Source organism: Siphateles boraxobius, unplaced genomic scaffold (assembly GCF_051911475.1).
Source record: "Siphateles boraxobius isolate OS27281-9 unplaced genomic scaffold, OSU_SipBor_1 43, whole genome shotgun sequence".
Lineage (NCBI taxonomy): Eukaryota > Metazoa > Chordata > Actinopteri > Cypriniformes > Leuciscidae > Siphateles > Siphateles boraxobius.
In genome coordinates, this window is record NW_027509064.1 from 113,555 (window position 1) to 138,096 (window position 24,542).

Consider the following 24,542-nt stretch of genomic DNA (forward strand, 5'->3'; position numbering starts at 1 on the left):
TAAATCTCTCTCTTTTTTGATTGCAAGAAGGTCAAGTAAAAATCTGAACTATTTGCCTATCTGGTTTGATACTATCACGATACTTGGGTGCCGATACAATATGCATTGCGATGCGAATGTTTAAAGAATTGCAATGTTTTTTTTATTTTGTACACTAGACCGTGGGGAAAAGCTAAATCATACACTTAAATACAGATTGTACATGTATAAGATGAGTCATATTTACAAAAACTATTCATCACATTTTTCTGAGTTTTATTTCAGAAGCATTACACAGTACTACATTCTCTTGAATAAATGATTTTACTTATTAAAAAGATGATTTACTCTATTTTGACCGCTACCGTAGACATCAGTGTTTATGCTTGAACTTTAAATTTTTGTATCACAGGAATAAATATACTATGAGGTTAAAAAGACTGTTTATTAAGCTGTTTCATGACAACTCTCAGATTTGAATGTTGCAATATGATTTTGTCAAAGGATTAATAGACAGACGAATTGGAAGATCGCGTGGGTGTTTGAATCGAATATGAGTAGTGCGAGTGCTTTTCAGTGCATTTAGTCTCACAACACTTTCACGCATCCACATGGGACATTGTGTCACTAAACTCTCATAGATAACAACATTTCATCCTTTGTTGGAACAAATGTGGCTAACTTCTGTCAACCTCGACTATAAGCAAGGACAAAAAGAAAGCAATTTAATTTGAATTAATATCGATTCTGGAATTTAAAAAATCAATTTTAAAAACGTAAACAAAAAAAACAAAAATAATTCGCAATAGCTAGGTGAATCTATTTTTTCTTCCAGCCCTACTTCTTAGTGTGTTGAATAGGGATACATCTAAAACGTTCTGGGAGGTGGGTTCTGAGGACTGGAGTTGAGAAACACACTTTTATAGGGTAGAGAACACAAAGAACCCTAGATGAGGTGGATCTTTATCTACAGTCCATTGTAGGAAACAAAACTCGCAAAGATTTGACACAGGTGAAGCAGCTCTTTACAGTACATGCAGATTGGGAACAACTTCACATAAATTGCAATTAGCTGCAGTATGAAGTTCTCAATGTAATTTTGGGAGGAGTGAACATCTAATATTTCAAATAACTGCTGGAGCATATAAGCAGTCGATCACCTTGCTCTGTCATCAGCTGTTTTGGCATCCCTCCACGTCCCCAACTCCACAAACATAATTTAGGCATCTTACTACTATACTCATCATCCAAGCATTAGTAGTCCCACTGGGGGGTATATCTAAGCTCGAGTAGAAGCTGCTTCCTCGAGCCCCACCATTTCGGACAAGCCAAATACGCTTAACCTCATTAGACTAAAGATTATATGGTAAAACGAACTCGTGAAATAGTATCAAAAAAAGTATTGAAATATGGGGACACTTTTTTTTAAAGGAGAGCCTGCGACCCAGTACTAATGAAAGGCTAAAATCCACCTGCATTACCCAAAGCATCAAAATTATGATAGCACATGCCTTTCCTCTTAACAATATTGCCAACACCATATCAATATCACCATACAACAGAGATTTACATTTATGCATTTAGCAGATGCTGTTTCTAAGCGACTTACAAAATTGGAACAAAAGCAACTTGTCAAGAGCCAACAAGATAATCAAAAGATAATATGATACCACACTCTGTTATACTGTGTTTTCAATGTTTTCAATATATAACACACTTTCCTTATATTCTACTCTTAGACAAAACAAAATAAAAGTTAAGTATCATGCTTATCCCTCACTCCTGAGACAACAACTGCTGTGAAAGGTTACGGGTTATCTAGAACATGACACTGCTACAGCATGAACCACACTTTGACCTCAATGAATCAGTTGCATTAATGTATTTAGACATGTAACTGATGCCAACCACATACAATTTAAGAGCTAGAGCAGGGATGGGCAACTTCGGTCCTGGAGGGCCACTGTCCTGCAGAGTTTAGCTCCAACCCTAATTAAACACACCTGAACAAGCTAATCAATGTTTTCAGGATTACTAGAAAAGAGTTTTTGTCAGGGTTGGAGCTAAACTCTGCAGGACAGTGACCCTCCAGGACCGAAGTTGCCCATCCCTGAGCTAGAGGATACACTGCAACAACAAGGCCTACAACCAAGACCAGAGTTAAAGAGTGGTCACATTACCACTGTTTGCCGAAATCCCAATAGGAATCTGTGCAATTAAGAGTCGAATGGACAAAGTACCCTGAGCAGAAGTTGGTCACACAAATTCGACATCTTGACCAACAAAAAGATGTTTTGTTTGAAAGCAAGTGGAGAACTAATGCAAGTGGCGAATTTCAAATAAAGCCAAAGCATTTCTTTACCTGCAGTTTGGTGGGGGGTCCAACATGATGTCAGCTAGCTCTTTCTGAATCCTGAAAGTAGACATGAAAGCTGTGAAACCTGTTGTCAGAGAAAAGAAAAAAAAAAACTGCCCAAGACGACGTGACGGCCTCATCAAATTCTTCATCAGGTCAGCTTTCGAAGGCAGCATAATTGTATCATTGGCTGCCTCTGCTATCCCACAATCCTGTGTGTGCGGTTCCATGGTTCATGAAAGGATAAAAATGGTATCTGATGACAGGTCTGTAACAACCTTTGACAATAATAAGATAAGGCCAAATTGTCCTCCCTCAATATTTAATATTATTCATGCTGCTCTGCTGCACACATTTATGCACACCTCCACCCGATGACAAAAAAGTTTTACCTGTTATTTTTGTAGGATGCTTAAAACATGTCATTTTGACATTCATGGTCTAACAACACCAATCATTGTCAAAATAATTGAGGTTAATCAAATCAAAGGCTGCAAAGCCAAACATGAGTTCCAGCATGATGCTTGTTTTGATGGACAACTGTTTTATGATAGAAATGTTATAAGACAGACGGCAATATCCAGTCAAGCAAAGTGCTCAACTTTTTGTGTCTAATTTTGCAATTTTAAATGAAAAATATTGGCTACATTTTAGTGGTGTCCAAACTCGGTCCTGGAGGGCCACTGACCAGTAGAGTTTAGCTCAAACTTGCCTCAGCACACCTGCCTGGATATTTCTAGTATGGCTAGTAAGACCTTGACTATCTGGGTTCAGGTGCGTTTAATTGGGGTTGAAGTTGAACTCTGCAGGACAGTGGCCCTCTAGGAGCAGTATTGGACACCCCAGTAAAGCGATTTATGTAGTGCATAACTAAGGGTACGTTTACACGACAACAATATGCTTAAAACAAATAAGTTTTTCCTTTGAGTTTTCGCGCACAGATGACACCGTTGTCAAAACGATTCCCATTCACACAGATCCGCGAAAACAACTAAAAACCCTGTATTCTGCTGCCAGGCCATTAGATGGCGATGAAACACTATTGACTTGCATGCATGACGTTAACGTCATTTTTGTTGTTTACACGGAGACCGTTTTCAAAAACTTCCACTTTGAAACCCGTTTTCAAAAGCTTGCGGTTTCAGGCACACCAAACGCTGTTCTCGTGTAAATGAACAGCCAAAACACATAACATTTTTTGCTTTCCTATTTGAAAAAGGTGTCGTGTAAATAGCCCCTAGCTGTGACGAGCCATTTTCAACTTAGATGTTTCAATTAAGATGTATATTTGAAATTAAAATAGAATTTGCAAATAGTTAAAATTGATTATTTTATAATATATTCAAGTACACCCCCTTAACCACCAAATACTTAATTTTTCAACTTATGTTTTCATTTCTATTTTGAAACAATCTCTGTAGTTATTAAATATTTGCTTTGCTTTAAGGCTCACTTAAATTCGATTGAAATCATTTGACCTGATGCCCGTCTGAATCCATCACTCACTACCTTTCACAACTGTCTTGATAACTTCGGGTATGTAAAATCTTTGAAGTGACTCCCCGTGAGTCGCAGGAATTTAAATGTTCAGACTTGAGATCACATTGTAAAACATCTAATCTGTATCGGATTTAATACCGCACATGGAAGTGGAACAAATCGGAAGTGAAAAGATCAGATACCATGAGTAATGAGCGGTTCACACTGTCATGAGAAAAACAGATTTGAGTCACGTGTGATCATTTTATTTTTTTTAAATCAGCTTAGGAGAGGCCCAGATCTACCCTACCTCTTGGCGCTGGTGGAGAGGAGTTTGGAGGTCTTGCTCATGTTGGCTTTGTTGTCTCTCTTTTTCCCAGGTGTGTCTTTCTCCTGCTGCTGATGGGTGGAGGAGGATGAAGAAGAGGATGAACTAGAGCTGGCTCGCGAGTCCTCATCCGACATCCCGATCTATGAGAGAGAAACAAACATACACTTCATTGAGAAAAATTATGTAAAAAAAACTGTGAATAGAACAGCGTTTCTACGCAAAGATGTAACAATGTGTAATGATGCAATGGGGTGTAACAATGTATGAATGTAACCATGTAGCCTATCAAGTGTTTCGACGCAGGTTTGACCTTTAACTCCAGATCAACAACACGGCGCGATCCTGCGCCCTGCGCGTGATTACTCCTTGTTTCATCTCAGAATAACAGTAAAACCACCTCTAAACGGTCAGACGTTAATTCGAGATTTGTGTTTGATCCGACGCTGAATCTGATCGAACCGAATCCGTAGGCTACACACGCGGTCAATGACACGAGATTAAACCGAAGGAAGTCAAGCACAAACACGTATCAATGTCGAGTTCACCAAACTCCAACTTTACCCCGTCCCTCAAATCCCGTTAATAGATATGGTAAAACACAGTAATTGTGTCGTCATAACTATAGGATCGTAGTCGCCTGAGCTGGGCAAACATCGATGGGTAATTTTCTGACCCTTACAATACAGACAAGAATAAAGGCATCCTAACGCACCACCGACGTAAACATGATAGAAATTTGAAGTATATTGTACGGTTTGAAGGGTTTTGTACCTCTCTTTGTGTCGGTGTGTGTCCGTGGACGCGCGTGTCTCTCAGAGCGGAAGTGCTGCGAGAGAGAGAGAGAGAGAGAGAGAGAGAGAGAGAGAGAGAGAGAGAGAGAGAGAGAGAGAGAGAGAGAGAGAGAGAGAGAGAGAGAGAGAGAGAGAGAGTACTCCTTGAAGAGTTGGAGTGTCAACGGACAATTAAAGGGCAATTAACATAATATTTTCATAATGAATCCACTCCAACCTATTTATTGTACAAATACAACGTTGGCCTACTTTACAGAGAACATACACATAAATGTCTTTATTTATTATTAATTAGCTTAATTATTGTGTGTAGGCTATACATTGTTATGCCTGTTGTTCACGTTGGTTGTTTTAGGTAATAGGCTATTACTCGTTTATTTGCTCTGTTACTTTATAAATCTTAATTTACACAATACTTCTACTGTACACTCAGGTGCAATAAATACTACCACACAATAATTAAGCTAATGAATAAAGATATAATGATAAAAATATTGTATGGTGGAAATACATGAAAAGAGTAAGACTAACTAGTTTACTGACACAAAGGCAAAGCCTAGATCTCTATGGTCTGCAGGTCACAGTCGTATGGTCACAGACCCAAAACAATTTATGTATGCCATAATCTTATTACAAACTCATTATCAATTCCCAGTCTAAGTTGATAAAAGACTATCAACAACTAAACCAAAAATATTAAAGTTACAGGTGCTGTATAAAGGACATTGTAAAGTAATTTAGTTAAACATCTATGATCTGGAGAGATAAAACTTCTGTTAATTTGAGTCAAGTCGTTTATACATGGCAGAACATATTAATCAGTTCACAAGTAGGCTACTATATGTGAAATGATTGTAACAATCACAATCTAAAATCACATGAGCATATACAGTACAGTATAAGTTGCACACAAGCAACTGTTTCTGCTTTAGGATCCAAATTGTATATTACATCAAGTGACAGTTCAACATGTACAGTACCGCACTTGTTTATCATTCAACAATAAACAAAAATATCAATAAAATCACAGTGTGGGCTATTCATATTATCAATAATGCATAGGCCCAATAATTTGTACATTTTACAAAAGGTATAGGAAGTGAATTAATTCACTTTTAAAAGATGATGAGACTATTTATGTTATATGGTTAGTTGTGTTATTTTATTTTTGCTTTTGCCGCTGTTGACGACCATCAGAACAGACTTGCAATCCACTTTTAGTCTTTTAATAATATCTTATTTAGAGCCTGTAACTGTACATGTGAAAAAAAATCTGCCTCTCTGGTGTTATAAGATCTGAAGGTCACACTTGTGATGTAATACTGGTAGAGTAAAATGTGCAGTCAAGTTCCTTCCTTCTTACAGGCAATGATCGCTATGGCATGATCTAACCCACATCATGTGCCATTGTTTTATAGGAAACCCCCTATTATTCCATCTTAGATATTTGCAGAAACAAACAACCTCCTCACATTTGGAAAGGGGAAGGTGAGCCGATCTACTTCCTGTCTGCATTACAGACTCTTGATGTGGTGTTGCACATTGGATGCTGTGCAAGCTGAGTGCAGCGTAGGGTCGTGTAGCATACAGGGAAACAGCAGCGTGCAGCGAAAAATCTTTCTTTATGTCTTTATTGATGTGGGCAGATAGTCTGACTGCTGCTTGCTAGCAGACAATCATTATGAGTTACAATTAAACAACATATGACACATGCACTTGAAATCAATAAGAGATTCTATACTTGCCATTTAAAATCGTTGTTTTGACTCTAGAAAGAGGGAATGACTTGGAATATTAGGTCTTACTGGAAACAGTGCAGTATACTATAGACTTAATATTTCATGTTTACATTGTTGTCATGTTTAATTTAATGTGTATTCATAATGGCTTTTTTAAATGATGTATTAACGTGTACACTGCACTATTTCCAAATTTTTTCAAATGCGCCCATAGTCAAGTAGTTCCTGCAAATGACAGGGAAACGTACAGTATATACTGTACAGATTTGGGTATGGCTGTGCAAAGAGAATAAATATGAGTTTCTCAGTTCTGAGAGGTAAGGTTTTTTCCGCTTTATTTTTGCCATTATTTACTTTCAGAGGCAGTTTAGCAGAAATTACAGTGAGAAAAGATGGGCCTTGGTGTCAGGATTTCAATTTTCTTTTATCGTGTCATTTGAAAACTGTCAGTAATTATATTTTCTCTCTTCAAAACCACAGTACCAGGAACCTTCAATCCTGCCACCGAAATTATATACTTATAATAACCTACTGAAATGGTGATAAAGGAGGGCAAATTGTCTGTATATGATATCTGCAAATGAACAACAGGTTCCTTAATAAAATTGAATATTGTGCACATTAAGAGTTGTGATTGTCCAGCAATGGTGAAATTATGGACTACATACACATTACATACACAATTGTTGCTTTGCAACAACTGCATTTGTGGTAATGAGTATGATTGTTGAGTATGAGTTGTGTAATGAACATTCATAAAGCTACTCATATGTTTGTGGTTTTGATGCGTGTCATATTGAAAGGTGGATGGAAAATATTAACAAGCCACAGAGGCACAGAGCACTACTGACAAGACTATTAGGTTAAACGTGTGGTAAGCCATTCATTTATTGAAAGAAATCTTAGCCGTGGTAATAAACAGCAAATATGAACTGACCAAAACTAACAGCAGTCCAACAGTACAAACACTGTGCTTTACAAAAAACAGCATTTCAAGAGATGAACAATTTGTTGCATTCTCTTAAATATTTAAAAAGTCAAAAGAAAAACAAAATGAGCTTGTTTCATGAAATGAAGGTCACAAACAGTCATCTCATTTCACTACAAATTCAAGAAAAAAATTCTCACAAAAATAAAGCGATTTTTAGGACTTTTCGCATATGCACATAATTTTAAATTACAATTAAGCACCTCATACAAATACATGAACTCTCATTACACTAATGTATTTAGAATGTTAATTGAAATTCCTTTTTGCACATTTGTTATTGATAATTAGAATTTGAAGTACAAAATTAGTTTGTCATCAAAATATCACAACAAGAAGTCCTAAAAATAGGCTTAATTTTCCTTAAGTAACATGCCTCGTTCCTTTTGTAAAATTCAACCAAAAAGCTGACAGTTCCAGTTGGTGACTTCATTCCATCCATAGACGGGAGAGCTGATGAGAAATCTCAATTAAAACACTGGTGGTAAGTGTAATTTAGTCATGCTTCCAAATACAAATCAAGGATAAGACTTTATTATAAATCAATACACACACACAAAAAAAAAAACACCTTTAGAAGACCATCATTCAGTGTTTCGAAACAGAACAATCATAAAACTCTTGAAATAAGTCAAGGAAGGAGTTGATAAGGGGGTTGGGGCGATTGGGATCAGTGCACCAGGATGAGTGTTTAAAGTGTTGGGGGTCAGAGTCTTGTGGCGTAGCGTTTGGTCCACTGTTTGGCTACCCTGTCGTGCTCCAGTCTGTTGGTCAGGTGTGTGGCAATGCTTCAGACCAGAGGATCAGCTGTAAAGAAAAGGAATAGTGAGAGGGGTTAGTAGCACTTTGGCCATCCTTCACACTATTGTCCAATCTGGTCATGTTTAATAAAAATATCATGTTTTCCTACTTTAGAAACACTCCTAAGTGAAGTACACATTGGCCCTCATTTATCATTCTTGCGTAGAAACGGGCGTATATGTTGGCGTAAGATTATGCTTACACTCCTCTCACCGCCTGATTTATGAAGCTGTGCGTACCTTTGAAATCCAGGTGTACGCAATACCTGCCCTTGATAAATGCCGCGGCTGAAAACGATCGTCATTAGAATAACACGCCCCTATATATTCAAGTATCCGCTTCCCCCACACCCTCATTTTACGCCATGGACACACGGAAGACGGCAAAGAGGAGACACTTCTCTGGAGATCGAGACCATCACCATCATGAAAAATTATTATTAAATCAAACAATATTGTTGATAAATTCAAAGTTAATTGTATTTTTTTTTTCAAAACGCTATAAATCCATCCATTTTTTGTCTAAAAAAAAACAACAACAACAACAACATGCAACATATAATCAGTGACTCATACTATAAATTAAATAAGTGCAACTGCATGAAATAAAAAGCCGAACAAAATAAATAGTAAAATAAAATAGTAAAAATAAAATAAATATTTCCAATGTCACTTTCCAATATTGTCCACCACATAAAAGAAATAATTTAAAAATAACACAAATACATTCCTTAAATACAACAATGTTAAAAATACATTCAAATCATTTAGTAACACATTTAGGCTAATAGTAATTCGTGCCGAACTTGAAAAAAGTAACAACAATATTCAGGCCTACTATTAGGCTACGTGTTGTAGCCATTAACTAAGTGCATTTAGTTTCATATTTGTTAAAAATAATAATGTTATTTTTTCCCCATCTATGTTGATTATGAAAAGTGAACATAGGCTAAGATAGGATGCGCAATATATCGTGACATGCTCAGACATGATTTTGGCCACTTAAGTTTTGTTTTGTAGAAAGCCTTTCTTTAAAGTGAATTTCGTTTTGTAAAAATTTGTATCTTAATTTTAATATTTTTTTCATCAACCAATTGCCTGGATTTAATAAATAAGAAGCAAATAGCAGACAATATAATCATGAGTCATGACATGGAGGCGCGGGCGCGGTCCCTTGAATTGCACGTGAACTGGAGCGCATCTCATCACAAATTAACCGAAACTAAGTATGTGCCTCACAGACATGAGAAATATATCTATAAAGAAAGCTTGAAATGTCTTTAAACGAAACTATTATAAACGAAAAGAAATAGGCTACTCTCTCTATAGGCGCGTTCACTACGGAGATGGTGATCATCAATTTCATCTTTGCAGACACAACACTAGTTTATCAATAGAAATAAAATACAAATTTATTTTTAAAATTGGCGTTTATTGCGTTTTGGAGAATAGCTCCTCATATCTTTAATTTTGTCAGTGCGTTTTGTGGTGTTAGGAATTGTTTTTCTGTGCATTTCCGCACTAACTCAAAACGTGCGTACATGTACACCACCTCCTGACTTGGCGTAGGATTTGAGCGTGCCGTACGCCAACGTCCATATTGATAAATATCAAAGTCACCGTGGTTTTGGGTGTACGCTGGAAATTTGGTGTACGCACTTTTGATAAATGAGGGCCATTAACACTGATGTTCTGAACTCTGACACTTCATTGGTCAAATGATGTTCAAACCGGCTCTTCAAGTTAAACTCTAGTGTCTTCAGATTTTTACTTAACCACAGTGTGAGAAGCAGGATGCCACATTTCCCCAAAATATATTGAATACTATTGTGTCCGACAGATAGCAGGCAGACAAAAAGACAACCCTTTCTTAAAGGTTCTCAGGCTGTATTTTGTATCCGAAACGCAAATGAAAAAAAGATGTCTAGTCTACATTTACCAGCAGTGAGAGCAGCAATGATGGAGAATCCATTATGCAATTAGATCAGAATATGCAAAATAATGCATGATTGCTTGTTTTCCCTACAGCTCAATGCCCTTGCTCATTTTAATGGAGTTAATATGAGCACTGAGCTTATGTACAGAGATGTCTGTTATAACATGTTACTATGAGATTCTTATCAACTGCTTCACTATCAGCACATTGGACATGCTCTGAAAAATCATTACATCTACTGAATGTTGAGTTGTGAGGCTTGAACTAATAAATCAACAGCATTGTAAACTAATGTTCAAATGGACTTTATTGAGTATGGGACAATAGCCTTGATGAGCATTTAGAACATTCTACTTGTTTTAAGTTCACGAAACTGACAATTCAATGGACCTGCGACCATTGCTGGCTAATGATGCTTTTGGGAAACGCACCCAAGAATGGTTGAGTTTGAACTTCTTTAAATTTACATGGACATAAAAGTTCACAAACCACAATGACTGGGACAGTAGGCAGGTCACAACACTACAAAAATTCTCTAAACTAACAACTCAAAATGGGACAGCAGAGGCAACACCACCACTGCAATAAAGCAATAAGCAAATGAAAAATGATCCATTTCAGTCAGGGTGCATGACAGTAAATAACCTTCCCTCAAGATCATGTGCAATAATCAAATGGTGTATAACTGCACTTAACTGACATGCTTTAGTAGTACAAAACTCAATCTAAAAAGTTGTATTACCTTTGTTGAAAAATGAACCGATTACCTTAAACTCCTAGTTCTGCTAAGTTAGTTTACAGTTAGGCTGTAACAAGCAGACATCAGGCGAGTAACATATCCTATACTGACATTAATTCACTTAAGATTATCAACTGATTTTTATACTAATAAACCAGACCACTGCATGCATTAATTTCTACTCTAACAAAAAAAAGTGTCTGACAGACACAAGCTAATTAAATCACATTAAAATGGAGGTGCAATGAATTTCACAGACCACCAGTGGTCAATTTTGCACTCGAGTCATGAGTGAAAGACCACCAGAAAGAATTGTAATGGATGGTTCACAGACAATCTAGTCCCAGATTAAATGCATGTTTGAGTTGTCTGAACTGAAATCAACATTTACAGATATATCTTAAGACATATCAGTGCCATAGTTTTGTCTAAAGACACACACCAGTAATGTTTGTCTAAGGCACGTTTATAAAATCGACTTGAATGCCATAAGGCCTAATCATCTTAGCCTTGTCTGTGAATCCGGGCCTTAATAATCACAGATTTAAACCTCAGAAAAAATGTCTCGTTGAATAAGTTTAAAACACCGATTCAATCCTTTGTTCATCTAATGTAAACTGAAGTTCTAAAATTGGCTAATTGTGGTTGTTTTGTTAGGAAAACGGACTGAATAAAATTGCTCAAAATCTATCTATATTGAATATTCAAATGGTGAAAATTTAAGATAAGTCAAGATAAAAATTTTGCAACAAGAGGGCCACCTATGCTGCCTTAATGCAATTTAAGCCAGGCACACTCTTAACGACTGTAAGGCCGATTGTGAATGTAATTTGATTACTTACAACTGATCATGTCCCAACGAGCTGAGTCAGAGACAGTTGCGTTCAGTCGGTGTTCAAAGTCTGCTCCAGTCGTTGGAACATACTGTAAGTGTTCAGTTCAGTCTTAGAATTTACACTATTCGCTAAATCTACAGAAAAGCAGCATTTATTCAGACATCACTGCAGCTCAAATATGAAAGCAAAAAAAAAAAAAAAATACAATTGTACACAGTTTTATACATGAGCATTAAGCAACTGCATATATGCCCACACCTGTAACTGCCTTTTCTTTAATCTAGGTCAAACAGGTGGAGCTCCAACATACTGACAAACACTGGAGCTTCAGTCCATGACCAGCAAATCAGCTCTTTCCAACCACTTCTTGTTAGACAAGTTAGAAGTGTTTCACATGGTTGTGTATCTTACCAGGGTTACAGTCTGTGAGTAGAGAACTGATGGACAGCAGTTTGGAGATGGTGAGTGCTGGGCTCCAGTTGTCCTTCAGGATGTCCAGACAGATCACACCCTGACTGTTGATGTTGCAGTGATAGATTCTTGTGCGAAACGTCACCTGAGAGATCAGAACAGGACAACAGTTGATGTGAACAAAAAGATACAGTGTCCAATTATTAATGGTTAGAAACGCGTTCAAGACCTTATGAAAACAATTCATTTTGAGAGAAGTGAAATATAGTGATGGTGAGGCATGGTTTTGAGGAAAGAAGCTCATCATAACAAAATAACTTAGTAAAGCAGTGTTTTTTTTGTTTTTTTTGTGTCTGCATTGCTGGAGTCCTCAGAAACGAGAGCAAGCAGATCCAAACACGGTTAAAGTTTCAATTAACATAATAGCACAGCACAAAATCCAGGGCACAGAACTGAACAAACCAAGAACACACACCATAGAAGACCAAAACCTTACAAATAAATACACATACACTAACAAAGGTAACGAGACACAGGTGAAAACAATCAAAGAGCAATAAGGTAATCACAGGAAACAGGAACTGACCTAGACTAAGAACTAAAACTCCAACAAGGAACACAAACACAGAATTTGACAGTATCCTTCTTTTGCTACATCTTTAGTTTAATGTCATTTGAACTATTCATTTAAACAATTTAAATGCTTTTCTGATTAAATAAATAGTGTTGGTCCTGCATGAGACAACCCATCAGAGAATCAATATGAAATGTATAGTTAAAAAAAACACAATACATAAATATTAAGAAAAAAATATACAGCATTTCAAGCAAAATATTAAACCAAAAAAGTGATGAAAGAGTAGATTTAGAGCTGAAAATGAAAAAGAAAAAAACAAGACAAGAAAAAATTTTAGTTGAATAGACTCAAAAAGTGGTGACCTACACCTGCCTTTGCTTCAGGGCACTTGAGTAAACTTGAGAACTTACTTTATACATCATAAATAAATAAATAAGCAAACAAGCCAAAGCACCAGCAAAAATTCATTGCAAAAATTCCTGAGAAGTTCTGAGCTTCCCTTATAATATACAAATGCTGGATATATTTTAGGACAGCCTTGAACACTTGTTCAGTATACCTGATAAACAGCATACTGTTTGCAAACATTTGACGGCGCACACGCTGCTTGGAGCAGTGTTGAGATGAATATGTAAATATGAGGTTGCACATTACTTTCTTAAACGCTGCTAAAGGAGGAGGAGGGGTGCCCGACCGATGCTGACCTGGCTGTCATGGTGTTGGACTAGTAAATATATTGCTTGCATACTATCTCTATTTTTTCGAATTTGTTGTCTGTTACGGAATCTACCTGGTCCTCCATTTATCTTCATGATAGTCATGTTTGTTTATTTATTTTTCTGGTGAAAGTGTCTTGCCTCAGGCTATAATGCAAATCGATTTTTCAAATTTGCAGATTCATCTATGGTAGCTTGATATTATAGTATTGACGATATATGGCTATTACCTACCACACAAACATTGAATTGAATAAGCATATCCATTATGTAAAAAAGTAGCCAATAGGCTACTATAATGACGCTGGCTTGTAAACGTGAGCTACGCGATCTTTTGGCGTTAGAAAAAAAATAAAACCCTTGAAATTATATTCATATGACATGCTGAAATATATGCCAATGTACCTGGGATGAAGACATTTAACACGCAGCGCTGGCAGTCTGCCCAAGACGTGAGAACTCGCAAGAACTCAAGACGGTATCGGCTTGTCAATAAATGCACGTGTATCCCCTGGTGTAACCATGACAGATTTTACAACTGTAGTAGAAGACAATACTGTTTCCCAACTGTAGGGGGGCCCCAAGAGCAAAAACTACATAGTGCTGCTTTAAATGCAAATGAGCTGCTGCTCCCTGCACCCGTTCAGAAGACGGCCAATCCTTTACATGAGCCTCGAATATAGGCTACTCCGTCTGTCAAGTTTTCTAAGCTGCTAGGTCCCCATTTCAGTAGATGAAAAACCTTTAAAACCACACAACAAACCAGTGTAAATATTTACAACAAACCTTAAGTAAACAACAATGCACATACATTTAATCACCAAGATCTAAAACAATTCAGTAAACCAAGTCCATCACATGTACATTTGCATGAAGCCAACACACGCAGGTGTTAGTGCATAGATTGCGCAACGCATTGACATTTCCTCTTACCGGTGTTGTGCCGAATTTTGACCCCCGCCAAATTATTACCCCCCTAGCATTGGTAGGTTTAGAATTAGTTGTGGGGGAGGGGTTAGGATAAGTGGTGGGGTTAGGATTAGGCAATCAGGTACTGACTTCAACGAGGGGGGTAATAATTTGGCAGGGGTCAATAATTTTGCAGGGGGTCGAAATTCGGCACAACAACGGCAGTCTCTTTAGATGCAAAGAGATCCCGTGCAGCAAACATGACGCGGGTCAATATATTGTGTTTTATATTAATTTGGTGCTATTATGCATAGCTGAGTAATCAACACAGGTTTACTGTGTGCGTGTGGTATATGCTGTCATTTCGCTGCTTGCAAATGGACTCTTTTTTGAGGAGAGTGGATTTCCATTAATTTGTTGCCCTGATTACACGCATATACGCGAATACACTGCAGACTCACTCTTGCTCGTATCCAAGGTAAATCATCAACACTATCATCCCTTACGTGTTTTATTTAACTAAATGCATCATAATCGTCTAAAACGCATGCGCAGGATACTTTTCTTCCTGAACAAGTGCGCACCGAAGACAATTTTTGTGGAGGCAAGCATAAATTATCTCTCTGCTTGCAGTGCATCAAACCCGTTTTTCATCAAGTTAAGTGTACACACACACACACACACATGCGCGCGCACTGACGACTGTCCTGTCGTGTCGACCACATTATACGTCATCAATAGCGGTTCACTTCTGCGGTTTGGTTCGATTGCATTCATATCAACAGCGAACCGTACCTGAGTTCACATGAACCGTACCCCAGACCACCTTTTTAAACGGACTCGAGTAGCCTACGGTTTGCATCCAGGTTCGGAAGACAGCGTTCACATCATCCAAACGAACCGAACTCTGACGTCATTCGAACCCGGGTGCGCACCAAAAGTGCTAGTGTGAAAGCCCCCTGAGTCTGCAGTGTATTCACGCATATGCGTGCAATCAGGGCAACAAATTAATGGAAAATCCACTGTCTCCTCAAAAGAGTCCATTTGCAAGCAGCGGAAAGACAGCTTATGAGACACACATCGCGCTCGGTTTTGGACCGCAGCAAACGAGACCAGTGTAAAAGTCCCCTTAATCAAAGTCTTTGACCGAACGTTTCCACTGTGCCCACACTGCTCACAGTACACAATGAAATAAGCAGTGCGAGCACTATTTCAAACCCAAGGCGCGCGCCACGCTCATTGAAACCAGCTTCACCTGGCGTTCATTTCCGTGTGACGAGAGGCGTGACAGCGGGCGGTTTGCCGAAACACCGTCAATAACAAAACATGCAAATAATCTCACTCATCCAAAATCTCAGAAATAACCAGTAGCGGAGTGCAGCCTTAATGGAGAGACTCAAGAGGTTGCAACTTTTAGACTGCACCTGGACGTTTCTGAATGGTTAGTAGGCTAGTCATCGGTTTCTGTGGAATTTCCGTTGAAAATTAATCCACTGCTTTCTAGTCTCATCTGAGTCTGGGACTCTAAACAGTGTTCTGTGCTGGTCTGTGCAGCCAACGACTGAAGAGTTTGCATGCTTTGCTTGAACTTTTGCCATTGCGTTAGAACTGGTTACATTCTTGTCCTTTGCGTAAAAACTTGCAGATTAAGGGACGGTAATATTACAATTCCTACGTCAGAAGGGGAGCGAAATCTGATCGGCTTGTTTTTGACATGCAGAGAAAGGCTTACCAAAACAAAGTTACTGGGTTGTCACTTTTCACGTTTTCTGGGTTGGTAGATGCACCGGGGACCCAATTATAGCACTTAAATCAAGCATTGCATTAGTTCAGGCAGGCCATGTCAGCCAAGCTCGCATCAGCTGATAGCCAGCTGTTCCTGACGTGTACCAATCCAGTGTTGACATCTATCACAGCGGCCTATTTAAATTCCCATTCCATCAGCACTTTCTCCATAGCATCGCTGCTCGCAATCAAACTCCCTCCTCCAACCCCAACTCCACCCAGCGAACCTTTAATCAATCTGACTTATTTTGTTTTTCCGTACAGGTCACTACATTGCAAGCATTTTCTATCATGTATTTGTATATCCACAACTCATGTAATTGAGAATTGTAATTATGTATGCATTTGGTTCTGTTCTGTTGAATGTTTAGATATGTTTGGATGTTTAGATATTTTACTGGAAAAAAATTAACGTTAGATTTTTTTTCAGATAACATAAAATATCACAGGTATCACAGGGCTCATCTTACAAAAATGTATCAGAACTTATGTGAAGTATGTGCACTAAAACCCCCAAAGTTATGGGTTTATTTCTCACAAAGACTTACAAAATGTATTGCTTGAATGCATTCTAATTTGCTTTGGATACAAGTAGGGTTCCCAACCGTTCCGTATAATATGGAATCATCCCGTATTTGACACATACAAGTCTTGTTCCGTATTGAACTGATACGGAACGCACTTTGTTCCGTATTTTTGAGAATCAATTCAGTTAAAATCCATGACAGACACATAGCTTCTAATAGGCTATATGTCAGACAGACTATGAACGAAGACATTTGTAGGCTATGATAAGAAAAAAAACCCGACGGTGCGGTAGATACTAATTTCTCCCCCTGTTTGTCTATGATCAGCCACGTAGCGTTTTTAACATCTTGGAACATCATCAGAGAATACCCTTTTAATTGGTCGTTTGTCATTGTGAGTCACGTATCGTAGCAACGATGACGACAAGTGACAACAGCGGGAAATGTAAAAATGATTACCTCCGAGCAGTCGGCGAAAAGAAAGTTAACTATAATGGAAGTATAATTATATAAAGATATTTGCACTACACTTTAAAATATTGTCTAATTAAATTAAAATATTATTTTTTGCACTGGAAAGAACATTCTAGAAGTCTAATTATATTGAATAAGTTTGCACAAGGCTACAGAAAACTGTTGTGTTTATTTTTCTTCAAATGCAGTCTAAAGCCTGTTTTTTGCTTCTGCGTCGAATCGACGGCGTACCCCCGCAGACCCCTCTGCGTCACCGCGAACCCCTCTCCGACCCCTCCGCTGTAGCCCGACGTGCACCTCCAAAGAATTATAACTACAGGCCTCATTATGCTTCTGCGTCAACTCCACGGCGTAGCTACGCCGTCACTCATACGGCGTTGTGGCCGTTTTGGTTCTGCGTCAGGTTGAGTTGCATCGCGGTGCATCTGACCAATCACAGCCCTTGTGGTCTGCGTCGCCTCGACGCGTAGTTAAAATTTTTTGGAGGTGCACGTCGAGCTACGGCGGAGGGGTTTGCGGCGACGCAGAGGGGTCTGCGGGGGTACGCCGTCGATTCGACGCAGAAGCATAAAACAGGCTTACGCGTCGAGGGGACGCAGACCGCAAGGGCTGTGATTGGTCAGATGCACCGTGATGCAACGCAACCTGATGCAGAACCATAAAACGGCTACGACGCCGTAGGAGTGACGGCGTAGCTACGCCGTGGAGTTGACGCAGAAGCATAATGAGGCCTTAAGCCAGTGAGGGTGAATGTTATGTTGTATTTGTTTAAGTAAAAAATATTATAAACTAAACAAATCCATGGTTCATTGTTGGCAAAATGATCATGATAGCCTTTATATATCTATGTGGTTCAGTCTTGTACATTGATTAGGCCTACTTTGCTATTTTAAAAATATATAGGCCTAATAAGTTGTATTATAATATGCTATAATGTATGATAGCATACAATATTCACCAGAAGTCATCATTTCAGGGGTTATTTTTCAAAAATTTATTCCGTGGGGGTATGTCACCGCCACAACCCACCACAAACCCCAACCCCCCCCCACCCCCAACATTGCACATGTTGGATTGGCAACAAGGTGAGTGATAAATTCATATACATTTTCTGCCCATTTACAGAGCAAGTATATACATTCTAAATATTTTAGTATTTTTGGTGAAGCAAATCATTTTAAAATATTTTTGAATCAGCCCTGAGGGTCATTCATAACACATTCTGTATCATGTCATCGTCTCTTCATTATCTGAATATTATCTCTCATTAAATCACAAATCTTCCCCCACCCTTCTTCTCATATCCTCACTTCAATGTGTTCTATACGGCCACACAAGAAGTTAACAGCTAACTAGCAGTGAGTAGAGTGAAAGTGAAAGCTGTGCTGAATCTGATGTGGGTGATGGCCCATCTTTCTACAGAAGGCTGATGGGGAAAATTAAGTCTGGGAAGTTTACTGATCAAGCTCTCTTTTGGACTATTATCAGTTTCAACAAGGTTTTAATGAACACATTTACTTTTTTTTTCTGAAGTGACAGACACTAAATCCAGGTTTCTTGAGCAGACATCCCAACCTGCAAGAAGTCATTTCAGGGACTCTTCCATCTTATTCCTTCTGCTTATTCCTTATCCCTTCTAGACAGCCATTTTTGCTTCACCAAATATACAATTAAACAGTTGACATTTAACTCTCCATTTCCAACTATAACTAAAACCCTACCCTTCTGGTCAACGGTGGTTTGTAAATAGCTCTCCACACCGGTCTGACCTCATTGTCAAGCCCTAGATGAGCTCTCCAAGGAGTGTCAGCCCAACCACTTAGTATGCATTTATTTACAATGCATCTTTCTGGACTTTCTGGACTCTAACAGTTAACTAGTACAGTCTTTAAAATCAGGAAACAGAGTCAATGCTGGAAAAGAATCATCAACAACTGGTTGACAGTGTCCATTACAGTAGACCTTTAGCAAGGATAATTCAGTCTTTAAGTTCGCACTTCCAAGTGTTGAGCAATTGATTTATGAACCTGAACGATCTAACTCCCACATGAGAGGCTAGACCTGCAGTTTCAAATTAAGTCCACACAGATCAACCACATGTCCCAGTGTAACAACCCCAACAGAACAACTGCATCACAAAGGGTCCTGTTATATATTCTACGTTGAAGCGTGTGCCATGCACTACTGGCTCTTTCAACAGCCATGACAGGGACTCACAGCTTGCCACTCTCTTTTTATGGAACATCCCCCACACAGAGAACAGTCCATGGTAAAACTTTGGGAGTTTAAACAGCTTTTTAGCACTCAGGTCCATTAAAAACAAAGGCTCAGCAAGACCCAGATTCCCACCTTGGATCAGTATAGTTCTGGCTTAGGGTCTCCAAACCAGGCTTGTGCACAATCCAGAATTGAATTGAGAATGACTCCTAAATTCCAATTCAATTCTTGAATTTGAATTGAATTTGAATTGATGTCAAAAACAGGATCTAGAATTACGATTTCGAATTTGAATTAAAGGAAGCAGAACTGCAATTCAAAACAAATTCTAAGAAATTCATATAGTTATTTTAAGTGAAGTGTTTAACAATGAAGATCTATAAATTATATTAGTTTGAACTACTTGTACAGATTACATTAACAGGAAATATTTTCCCCCAGCAATGAATGTTAAAACCCCATTTATAATGGGTAACTTATAACAGAAAGCAATTACATTTCCAAAGTAACCTTCCCAACGCTGAATGTATGTGAGATTCAACATATTCTTTCTGTTGTGTGACTAGGGTGACCACCCGTCACGCTTTGTGTTGTACCGCACACCATTTTCACCCCTTGTCCCCCACGTCGCATATTGAGAAAATGTCCCGCATTTTTATCAGTCTGTTTGTTTTTAATTATCATATTAAGAAAATGTGCATGCGTTCTTTTGCCTTTTTAAGAAAGCATTTTATTTATTCTTTTTGTGCCGTAGTTTTACACCTATATTTAATAGCGCTTCGTCAGAAGTACAATACAACAGCCGTTTTTAAAATCATATCCAATGGTTGAAAAGAAAGGAGTAAACACGGTCACTAGTAGGTTGTCAATCAAAATGTTGAGCGGTAATTCGTTCCATGTGTTCCCTGTCAGAAAACAAATGGATAATTCGGTAAACTAAAATTTTAATTTAACAGAATTTATCAATTTATTGCCTGCTGTAGTTGTTTTAATTCATATCCTTTCTAAAAATATGAAAGTGTTTGGTGTAATATATTCTTAATATATAAGGCTGTCAATAAACTAATTTCATGTTGTTTTATATTTTATTTGTTCATTATTTATTTTGTTGGATTTTAGTTGGACTTAGTCAGAACTGTTTCAAAAATAGTGATCTCCATTATAACTGCTGCCTTGCTCAGTGATGTTGAATTTAAATGGCAAGTAAAATAAAGACATGTTATGTTACATTGTGATGTAATTGTGTTGTCTGGAAGGGACTAAATAACAAAGTATTTTTATCAGCTGAAATGCAGAATACAAATGTTTTTATTAAGTTAAATGGACATTATATAACAGTTTCAGGTTATGTTTTAGTGTTGGTAACATGTCCCACATCGTCCCACATTTGGTTTGTTTGATGGTGGTCACCCTATGTGTGACTGTGTAGAATTTCTTTGAATTGCCATGAATTTAATTCCACTTCCTGTCATTCCAATTCAAATTCAAATTCAACTTCCTGTGGAGCGGAGTCAATTCAATTCAAATTTCAATTCATGAATTGAATGGAGGGCAATTCTTTAAATTAAATTGTCAGGTTATTGTGTGATTACTAAAATAGGCTAGTGGTGCTCGGCCGTAACGTTCAAGTTCAGTGCCGTTAGAACCACAACATGGATCGGTGGATAGCAACAGGTTCTCTTAATAGGAAAGCGGCAGAGGCAAATATTTTGTCATTATATAAAATATTTGTCTGATTATAATTTCACCAACAGTAATTCTGGATTGCCTCCACCAAACAAGTAAATAGGAAATAAGCAAATCAGAATAGGCCTACTGCATGCCAAAAACAGCAGTATGCGCGCAAGCGTGAAACGCTAGTGTTTCTTCTTGGTGCGTATCTTTTACTGGGGTCTCCAACACGTCGCTCGATTGGAGGTAGCTCATCAAGGGCCGTTCATATATCGTGTCTTTTGCGCTCTCAAGTTCATTATTTAATGTAGGCGCGCGGCAAGTGTGCTCATAATTGAAGTGACGCACTCATTTTTTTAGGCGCAGCGAGATGAAAACACCTCAACTTTTCATAATGCAGCAAACGCACCGCAGTTCATGTGACAAGAACAAACAAATCAGCTTCATCCTTTCCGTAAACATTGAAAGCTCAGTCAATGAAGAATGTAAGAATGCACGTGCACCCAAACACTGGGTGTTTTTCTCTTCTCCGTAAAATCTTGTAGCAGAGCTACAGCAAGCGTTTTTCGGTGGTGGAAATCTATTAGCTACTAAGCACAACTAAGTTGTGGAGAGCGCGCATAGCAACGACAGACGGCACGGGAAAATCGGACCGAATTTTACTATTAGCTAATAATAAAAGATAAGCTAATGTGCATCGATGTAAATGTCAAGTAATTTATCTTTTTTTGACTCATTCTTTTTATAAAAATGATTTAAAGGCTGAAATATGTGAGGTTTATCTTTTTATAAAACCTTTTTTTGTTAAAACTTTATTTTTATTTCATTTTACTATATGTGCCTATAGGGGTGGCAGGGGTTGTCGGCAATGTAAGTATCTGGATATTTGCCGCGGGGCGAGGGCTTCGATCACCTCTCTCTTTTTTGACCATACATGTTTGCATCCCTGAAATGAACCTGATTATGCCCTCGGGCGCTTGAGTAAATAAATAAATTAAATATGTGGCAGCCGTTGTGTGCAGTAAACTTTCTTTTAACAAGCTGTTGTACTGATGTGATGACCAGTTATAGTTTTAATGTTAGTCAGCCTATTTAGAGGTGCGTATTAATTCAGGAAGGACTGTGTGTAGATATATTTTATTATGTGTATTATGAAAATTCTTGATTACAAATAGTGGTCCACACACACAAAAAGTTTGAAAACCCCTGCACTAGTGTATGACCCCTAAAAGGCATGTGTGGCAAGATCCATATCCATTTTTGAGACGTCCTTAACTTTTTCTAAAACATTATCCCAATTTTTACGCACAAAAGTATCATACAAGATAAACACCAAGATATTTAAAACCACCCTTGTTCCAAATAAACCCGGCAGGTAAAACAAGTTTTCTACTTAACTCATCACTGATTGTTACAGCTTCACTTTTCCCCAGTTAATCTTAGCAGAGGACAATTCACCAAAATAAATTAATATATTCTACAAGGGTGTCAATATCTTCTTGTTTTTTTGACAATGACAACAACATCATCGGCAAAAGCAGATAACTTAAAAACTGTTTCACATCCAGGAAGCATTATACTGAAAAGAGATTGTCTTAATTTGTGCAGAAGAGGCTATATGGCCAAGGAGTACAGCATACCAGATAATGAACATCCTTGTCTGACCCCCCTATGAACTTTAAAAGGAGCACTTAAACCACCTGGGGCCTCATGTATCAATCTTGCGTAAGCACAAAAACTTTGCTTACGCCAGCTTTCACGCTCCCGGTCGGATGTACTAACAGTGAAATTAACGTGAGAATGTGACTTCCTCCACGCCAATTTCATGTCTGGCGTACGTACATTTCTCATAGTTTTTGTCCGTTGGCGACTCTTACAGGCAATGAAGTTAAGTTGCAAACATTACACAGCGAATTGTTCTAAGTCTATCGCACTACTGTCACAGTGTTGGGTTTGTGTTCCCCAGGTGTCCACTAGAGGTCCTCGTTATCACGGTGTCCTTCACTATTGACTTCATTTCCCAGCATTCTGTCTGTCACTGTCACTCATCAGTTCATTGCACTCAGCTGTTCCCCGTCATCATTGTTCCCAGCTGTTCATTGTTAGTCTTGTTAGATGTGTGTGTATATATTCCCTGTCTGTGTTAGTATGTGTACGGAGTCGTTAGTGAAGGACACCGTGATAACGAGGACCTCTAGTGGACACCTGGGGAACACAAACCCAACACTGTGACATAACACATCTAACAAGACTAACAATGAACAGCTGGGAACAATGATGACGGGGAACAGCTGAGTGCAATGAACTGATGAGTGACAGTGACAGACAGAATGCTGGGAAATGAAGTCAATAGTGAAGGACACCGTGATAACGAGGACCTCTAGTGGACACCTGGGGAACACAAACCCAACACTGTGACAACTACCACCTGTGGGAAGCATTGCTATTAATTTGCAATTTATAAAATAATTTACATATATTGTCACACGAGCCTTATGGGAATATTCTATCAATTATGCAATTAAGTGAACCTATAAAAGCAAATGCAAATTGATACAACCCTTAGTCTATGGCAATGGCAGCTTTGGTCTTATTAGAGGACATTGCTAATGGCAGAATCCGAAGAGAACGACTTTTTAGGTACCACAATGATTTTCTGGCCCAGGATGATGACTGGTTTATCAGCCGTTTCAGATTTCCAAGGGCTATCCTCTTGGAGCTCTGTGCGGAGTTGGGTCCGAATCTAAAGAAAGAGAGAGCGAGGAGCCACGCAATACCCGTTCCCTTGCAGGTGCTGACAACACTTGTTCCTGTCTACTGGTTCTTTCCAAAGGGAACTGGCAGACCGCTCAGGGATAAGCCAGACGTCTTTGAGCCGCGCAATGCCAGCGGTATTGGTCGGGATCATCCGCATGTCTACCAGGTATAAGGTTCCCATATGATGCAGTTGACCAGCAAAACATTAAAACGCAATTGCAGCGATAGCCGGTTTTCCTAATGTAATCAGAGCGATCGACTGCACACACATTGCTATAAAGGCGCCATCTGAAGAATAATTTGCATATGTGAATCGGAAACATTTCCATTCAATAAATGTGCAGATAATATTGGTTACCTTCGTGGCAGTCCTGTAGTAAATCCGAGTCTCTCACAGCAGCAGACACTACTACAGAGAGTAAAGTGTCACCCATAATTGAGGCAACTCTCTGCTCAAAGGGTGTAAGTTCATCGACCTCTTTACCACTGCCTGTTCTGCCCACACTCTGTCAGTGCGCAGCAGT

The 24,542-nt window shown here is 38.5% G+C and overlaps 3 protein-coding genes across 6 annotated transcripts in view; 1 reads left to right on the forward strand and 2 right to left on the reverse strand.

Annotated features, from left to right (window-relative positions):
- LOC143708778 (ubiquitin-conjugating enzyme E2 E1) overlaps positions 1-5,015 on the reverse strand; it is a 58,828-nt gene extending 53,813 nt beyond the window's left edge. Inside the window, exons 1-3 of one of the 2 annotated variants that reach the window (XM_077200094.1) lie at positions 4,917-5,015; positions 4,125-4,285; positions 2,342-2,392 (exon numbers count right to left, since the gene is read on the reverse strand). In XM_077200094.1, the coding sequence (XP_077056209.1) occupies positions 2,342-2,392; positions 4,125-4,279 (206 nt within the window). In that variant the 5' untranslated portion in view covers positions 4,280-4,285; positions 4,917-5,015. Of the gene's footprint in view, positions 1-2,341; positions 2,393-4,124; positions 4,286-4,455; positions 4,655-4,916 lie in introns of those variants that run through there. The other variant, XM_077200095.1, reaches the window with a different exon arrangement.
- nkiras1 (NFKB inhibitor interacting Ras-like 1) overlaps positions 1-24,542 on the forward strand; it is a 375,749-nt gene that overhangs the window by 59,899 nt on the left and 291,308 nt on the right. The gene's annotated exons all lie outside the window — the stretch shown is intronic.
- Positions 8,182-24,542, reverse strand: part of LOC143708762 (ubiquitin-conjugating enzyme E2 E1-like) — a 97,525-nt gene continuing 81,164 nt past the window's right edge. The window contains exons 1-4 of one of the 3 annotated variants that reach the window (XR_013193649.1): positions 12,615-12,866; positions 12,386-12,530; positions 11,981-12,108; positions 8,182-8,470 (exon numbers count right to left, since the gene is read on the reverse strand). Coding sequence is in view for 2 of the 3 variants with exons in the window: in XM_077200076.1 (XP_077056191.1) it covers positions 12,023-12,108; positions 12,386-12,530 (231 nt within the window). In the remaining variant the exon portion in view is untranslated. Of the gene's footprint in view, positions 8,471-11,980; positions 12,109-12,385; positions 12,531-12,614; positions 12,867-24,542 lie in introns of those variants that run through there. The other 2 variants (XM_077200076.1, XM_077200077.1) reach the window with 2 other exon arrangements.